General features: G+C 43.1%; 1 protein-coding gene across 1 annotated transcript; it reads right to left on the reverse strand.

Annotated features, from left to right (window-relative positions):
• Positions 1–207: 207 nt before the first annotated feature.
• LOC111862173 (frizzled-7-like) lies at positions 208–2,215 on the reverse strand (the record flags this gene model as incomplete). The annotated part of the gene is made up of 1 exon (XM_023847357.2): positions 208–2,215. A coding segment is annotated over one exon (563 nt), but the record flags the coding sequence as incomplete, so codon positions are not given.
• Between the last annotated feature and the right edge of the window lie 5,163 nt (positions 2,216–7,378).

The raw sequence follows: 7,378 nt of genomic DNA on the forward strand, positions 1-7,378 counted from the left end.
CACTTGTCTGTTCAGACAATTCTTGACAGTTTCTTCAAACCTGCATTATTACGATCAAAAACATGTACATATATAAATGTACTGTCTTTTTTACAGTTTTAAAACAAAGGCTCTACAGNACGTGAGTCTTCTATATCGATGAATAAATGTACTGTCTTTTTTACAGTTTTAAAACAAAGGCTCTACAGTGATATTTTTCTATTTATTTTCATCAGCACTACTTATATCATTAAATTTTCCATTTTTTGTGTTCTATTTTTTATCTTTTGCTTCATTAATCCTGATTATCACTTATTCCGTATGGTCTCTCCCAATTACTCCGGATTAGCGAGGTTTACTGTACTTAAATGTTTCAAAATAAAAGTTACCCTCAGTTGATACTGTTCACTGTACTGGCAATGTGATGATTTAATGACAATGATAACATGGGAGAAGTGGCCAACAGTAAGATATACACATCTCTCGTCTCGTGTTAAATCAGTTTTTTTTTAAGACCCGGCGTGGTGAGACACAAGGTGCAAGATTCAATGAAGGCAATTTTCACAACAAAGTCTCAGTTATGGATCATTACTTAATACCAGTGTTCAGTGTAATCCTTACTGACTACTTACAGTATTATAGACGTAACTGCATTCTGAAACTAACCTGAAGACGTTTCGGACATCTCGTAACAAATTATAACTTAGGTCTATCTGATCATACAAAATAGAGGCAAGTTCTGATGAGGTTGGAACGAAGTTGGTAAACATATAGTACATGGTATTTAGTTAAAATACTTATATTTTAAGCCCTGTTTGTAATTAATTTGAGAAGGAATATCTTAAATAATTAGAAAGTATAGACGCATTAGTATGTATGCAGGATCTCAAAACCCAAAATTTCCAGAATAATTTAATTTACAAAACCTTAAGTTTTATGCTATCGGAAACTGGTTTAGGAGCAAGAAATGGTATTTTGATGTTATAATTATTTGCATATTTATAATAAAATTGAAAGATATAAAGACAATTCGGCATATTGACACAACACAAATTATTACGTCGCACTCTGACATGGTCTGGAGGAAATATTTTCCTGTCGTCTTTAAGTTACATTTAATTTTAATTAACTTATATTTTTTAACATACAGCTTAAACCTTAAAAAAACGAAATTAAAATTACGTAAGTATAAATAAGTACTCTATAAAAGAATAAATCACTATACTTTTCAAGATACGTATTACAATACGTTCTTCATTAGGAGTATCATTATATTACAAAAAAAAATGAGTAGCGACGTCCACCAAGATCAGTGTCACTTTACAGTTCCAAAACACAATGGACGATATGCCTCACAGAACCAGCGTTTTAATTAGCTACATTTCACAGCAAATTTCTTTCAATATTGTCGTTACACTCTTGTATTGTGACGACTTCTGCTCATTTACATGACTTGTTGCTGTCATACCGGTAAAAGAGAAAACTGTTTATCATCATTCAACAAACAACGCACTGTTTAAGTTATCATTAGCATTCCACAATGCCCTCATGCGTCTACAGCTTCCATGCTCCTGAGGAACCCAATATGTTTAACAATGAATAAAGCAGAAGGTAAACTTCAGTTCTTTTTGTTTCGTTTCTGTTTATGAAGACCATGCACGTTTCTGTCATAACTATACATATGCTTCAACGCGCCTTCCACGAATCTTGTGAAAGAATTCCTTCCAGCTTGTAAAAGTCTTACCGGACCATATCCAGAAGCTAGACGTGATGCCAACAATAAGTGCCATAAGGTACTTTATCATGAAGACCTCGAAATATGGTTTCTTACCAAGGTCCCTACTTCTTTCCCCGACAGGGCAGGGTATTGAATAGATATTAAGATGACCAGGTCGAGAGCAGATCTCCATGTTCCAGGTCAGCATCCAGTGGTCGAAGTAGGCTTGCTCGTAGAAGAGGCAGGCCAGGACAATGAGGGCAGGCACGGTATACAGTACCGAGAAAACCCCGATACGTATCATCAACTTCTCAAGCTTATCGGTCTTGGTGCCATCGTGTTTCATAACTGTGCGGATTCTGAACAGAGACACGAACCCGGCCAGCAGGAACACAGTGCCCAGCACCAGATACACGAACAGGGGAGCCAGGACGAAACCACGCAGCGCGTCCACGTCCCACAGACCGACGTTGCACACACCGCTCAAGATGTCACCTGCAACAACAACAAAACAAGTTGCTTTTAACGTTCATTTATTCATCAACGGCACTACAACCCATTGTTGGGTTCTGACCTCTTCTTCAATTTCGTAATCTTTTTTAAACAGTCGACAGGACTCCTTGGACGGGGGATCAGCTCGTCGCAAGGCCGCTACCTATACACAAGATAACACAAACAGAATAAACGCACACACAGACATCCATGCCTTGAGTGGGATTCGAACCCACGATTCCAGCGTTAGAGCGAGCGAAGACAGTTCATGTCTTAGACCGCGCGGCCACCGTCATCGGCGGTTTTAGCGTTACTTACGTAAAATTCATAAACAATTTCTACGAACCGAAGACCCACTAACGTTAGTACCGTAAAGAGCTACAGGACACGACTGTAAGGCAGTTGCATTCACCGTTAGTCACCACAGCCCGGGCCCTTACTAATATATTCATAAAGATTCATCTTACATTATCCTCCAGTTATATCCTCAACCTTTAAAATGGGCCTTTCCTCACCAAAATTCTATATGCAATTCTCGTTTCTTTCAATCCTGGCATATCGTAAACTCCTACGCTTCACCGCCCCAACAACAGCATGTGATCTTTATAATCGACGATTTCCTCATTCTATAATATCAGTAACAGCTCACTTACTTCATCCTTCTTAGGACCAAATATTTCCTGAGTAGTCTCAAACGGTTGTAGTTTACAAGATTTGAGGGTTCGCTTAGTAGGGGGTGGAGTCCAGCTGGGTCCACTCGGCACGGCGGCCACTGATTGGCCTATTGTACCTGCCCCGGGTGATTATGATGATGATGGAGAATTTGGTGGAATAAAGACTGGCAGGGGAAACCGAAGTACTCGGAGAAAATCCGCCCCAGCGCCACTTTGTCCACCACAAATCCTACTTGACCAGACCCGGGATCGAACCTGGGCCGCCGCGATGGGAAGCCAGCGACTAACCGCTTGAGCTATGGCGCGGCCAGATGAAGATAAACAAAGTGGTCCTCCGACTTATGACACTGCGCGGCGCGGAGCGATACCAGTTTCGGAGTAACTAATCCTTCCATCTTGAGATTACAGCGAACAAGTCCACTCTGAAGATGCAATAACGGAAACATTAGTAACACCTATGAAACTACACGGTACATAACCCAGACGACAACAAACCTAAGATCTTATATTCAACGTAGAGGCGAACATTATTACCCTGACGATGACTGGTAATTGCCCACGAGTCTACACGGTGTCAAAACTCACATCACATTGTTAACCTCAAAGTGAGAGACCAAGTTTCATACATACATTCAGTTATTCAGTATAGAGGGGGTGGGTTTCCCCATGCACCGCGACTAATAGTCTGTTGTACGTCCCCCTTTAATTTCTACTGTCTCCATACCCTACTGATACTGGTGCCAGCTATCTCCCCTTTCTGTCAGCGAGGTCGGCCCTCTACTGGCAGTGGTACCCGATAACTTTCCCCATCCACCGGAGGTCTCCTAGAGACATGAGGATCTTTGACGTGCCGTAAATCTACGACACGGGACCCACGGCTTAAAGTCCCTCCCGGAGGACTTGTTCCCTGAATTTTTCCGCCCTTTAAAATTCCACGACCTCCGCCGGGTTTGAACCCGCGTACCTTGAGTCATGAGGTGAGAACGTTACCCCTAGACTACGGAGGCCGCTTTCATACATACATACAACTCTCCAAACTTTAGTGTGTAGGCCTAAACAAGTATGGAGGAAAGAAAAGGCCCACTAGTATCTGAAGTGGAGCAAGACATATGGGACGGACATAAAAGTGAAAAAGTGCAATTGGATGCACTGCAAAAACATACGGACACACGGGTCTCTCGCTAATGTAGGTCCAGATGAAATGAAGTACCTTGGGCCATTAACAGAACCGAGTGACACGCGACCATGACTAACATCCTGAGTAGACAGCGCTGGCGTGATTGTGGTAATTACTTGCGACTGCCTGAGATGATGGCACTGCACTGTGAAGGAGCGGGCATACGTACAAACCGACTACAAGAAAGGCTTATGACATTCCAATAACTGATTTATATGATTAAAAACAGATTAATAAAGTAACTGGGGATGAAAATTACCACTAAAAGTGGGACTACAGTAAAAAGGACGAAGAATTCGAACTACAACCCACTTTCAGAGGGAGAGCTCTACTTTTTCTTAACATCTGGTAATAGATGGAGTTGAACGATTAGTCACGCTCCGGTCGTTTCACCCCCGTGGCCAACGGGAAAGAGCCCCTGGCACCCGTTGCATAGGATGCTTGAGTGGGCCTCAGAGGCGATCTTGACTCGGTAGCGAAAAGCGTCCGTCACAGCACGGAGTCGAACCTAGGTTCTGCTGTAGTACAGGCGGTAGACTAATCACTATACTAACCGACTTAACCGGCTCAAACGCCTATAGTAAAACTAAATGAAAACTAAACGAGATATTCCAGGACGAACGTACACGTATAATCTCTGTTTCTCGTCTCTACACTGCTACATGTATATACGAGCATACGATTTTTTTCCCCCTTGGCACTACAGCCCCAGTGGGCCCAGGCCTTCCTCCATGAACTTCTCCGTTCACTTCGGTTTTTCTAGATCTTACACATTCGATAGGACTCCTTGGGCGGGTGATCAGCTCGTCGCAAGGCCTCTACCTTAACACAAACACAGAAAAACGCATACAAACATCAATGCCCTGAGCGGGATTCGAACCCACGATCCCGGCTTCCGTGCGAGCGAAGACAGTGCATGCCTTAGACCGCTCGGCTACCGTGACCGGCACGAGCATATGAGAGGCACATATTCTTAAGTTTACATGTACTGTGCATAGCGAATTGCAAGCAGCAGCAGACGGAAATGAATATTTGCACCAGCAAGTGGACGGCCGAAACAAACGGTACGGCAATTTCCGAGCTACAACAGCCTGCTTAGCTGCCCCCCTCATTATACCAGCAGAATCTCGTATACATTTCATCACGACCAACACTTGTCTCAGTCATAACGGTGGTGATGCATACTGCGTGAAACAACTAACAGGATGACAGATGTCCTCGATTATCGCTGGTTTTTATGATTTTCTTGTCGCCTCTTAACTGTCGAAGTTCAACCAAAAGATCATCATAAAACCGTGCAACTTCTGGCTTCCTCACTCCGTTTTCCTTCTTCAAAAGCATGCATTCCCTTATGGCAGAATTATCTCGTAATATTTAACATTCATGCCAAAGGTACAAACAGTATATCAGTTTGGTTGTGTAAGGCGCTAAGATTGCAGAAGTTCCCAAATTAAAGTATTCGACTTAGTTATCCTTGTACTCTTCTCCAAGTATAATTACAATTATCATGTCAAGGAGGATGAGGTGGGCAGGTCATGTAGCACGAATGGGAGAGATGAGGAATGCGTATAGGATATTGGTGGGAAAGCCAGAAGGAAAGAGACCACAGGGAAGACCAAGGCGTAGGTGGGTGGACAATATTAGAATGGATCTTAGAGAGATAGGATGGGATGGTATGGATTGGATAGATCTGGCTCAGGATAGGGACCAGTGGAGGATTCTTGTGAACACGAATGAACCTTCAGGTCCCATAAAATGCTGGGAAATTCTTGAGCAGCTGCAGAATTGGCGGCTCCTCCAGAAAGGCTGAGCTCCATGAGTAAGTAAGTAAGTAAGTAAATCGACGTAGTTATCACCCAGTAATCACTGTAAAGCAATTTTCAAAGTCGAAGCATCCCTTGCTAGTTTATGGTCAACAGGAATGAAATGATGACTACAGCTATCACCCACCGACGAACTATACGCTTAAAGGTACGTAATCCAGACAAAGAAACATATGTGAGATAAGACACTGTGAGGTATATGTCCACTGCTAAGGAACGGTTCGGTGAACACACTTACGTGGAGATAGATTCTTGGAAACCAATCCATCGTTGTGTGATAAACAGACGTTTCCTTGGATACGAGATTGCAAGAAATTTTTTCTGTCGGTCCGTGTGGAGATGGGGTCGAATACTTCCACCGTGGCCCTGCGAGTCTTACGAGGCGACGAAAAGGGAAGTCTCAAATCTGAGAGAGTAAAATATGGCACCCGAGAAAGACTGCGCTGGGAAGGACCAGCAGCATATACAAAAGACAGACCCGACCTCTCGTCAGAGAGGACGCCTCACAAAAACAAGACCGTAACTGATAACTATCTAGTCACGATCTCCAGATGGGGCTCGACACCAAGACTTACTGACTGACCGTCAGTCGCAATGCGACTTTGGCTCTGATTCAGAGCAGAATGGGGCCAGTCGTAGATCAGAGGAGAAGAGAGACTGGGATCAGATCTGAACTGAGTCAGAGTCCACTCAGAATGGAGCGAGTCCTCGGCAGCCAAGGATATTATTAAGACACGTAATGAAGAAACAGGATGGGAGGCTGTAGACTGAATGGACCTGGCATAGGATAGGGTCCAGTTGCAGGTTCTTTTGAACACTTGTAATGCACCTTCGGTTTCCATAAAAAGATTAAATTTCTTGATTAACTGAGCGAGTATCAACCTTTCCTGGAAGTCCCTGCATCGTGCAGTTAAAACTGCAACAATGATTTTATTCAATCATGTTCTAAAAATACCAGACAGAGCATGTCCATCAAACAGAGTCACAATGCCTTCACTAAAACAATGTGGCGTAATTTTTTTTGAAACGTTGTAAGGTATAGGTGAAGATGCAAGTCACGGCGGTGCAGTAGCCAACAACCCACAGACGGCAGTAACAACATTATGCAGCATCATGGTGGCTCCCCCATACATGAGCGGTGAAATCAATCTTAGAGGTGCCAGGTTCACAGTTCAGTCACATGATTTTATTCAACGGTCCAACAGACATGTTTATCGAATATCATACATGCGTAAATAACCTTACACACAACAAAAAGATATACCGATGAAGGAAACTTAAAGATAAGGGAGACCAGGAAGGCACACAAAATTTTCACGGGGAAAACCTCTTCGAAACCGCCGACTTGGACCGTCACGTAGACTGCAGGATAACAAGATGGACGGATGGACATAAGCATGGTTGGGAATGAACAAGTTCTTTGGCACATCAGACTAAATTGCATTCGATGATAAGATGCTTTATATTTTTCGGATTTGAGCGCCGAGACTTGCAATAATGTAGTTTCTGAACTACA

The sequence above is a fragment of the Cryptotermes secundus genome, unplaced genomic scaffold (assembly GCF_002891405.2).
Source record: "Cryptotermes secundus unplaced genomic scaffold, Csec_1.0 scaffold1186, whole genome shotgun sequence".
In the NCBI taxonomy this organism is placed as follows: domain Eukaryota; kingdom Metazoa; phylum Arthropoda; class Insecta; order Blattodea; family Kalotermitidae; genus Cryptotermes; species Cryptotermes secundus.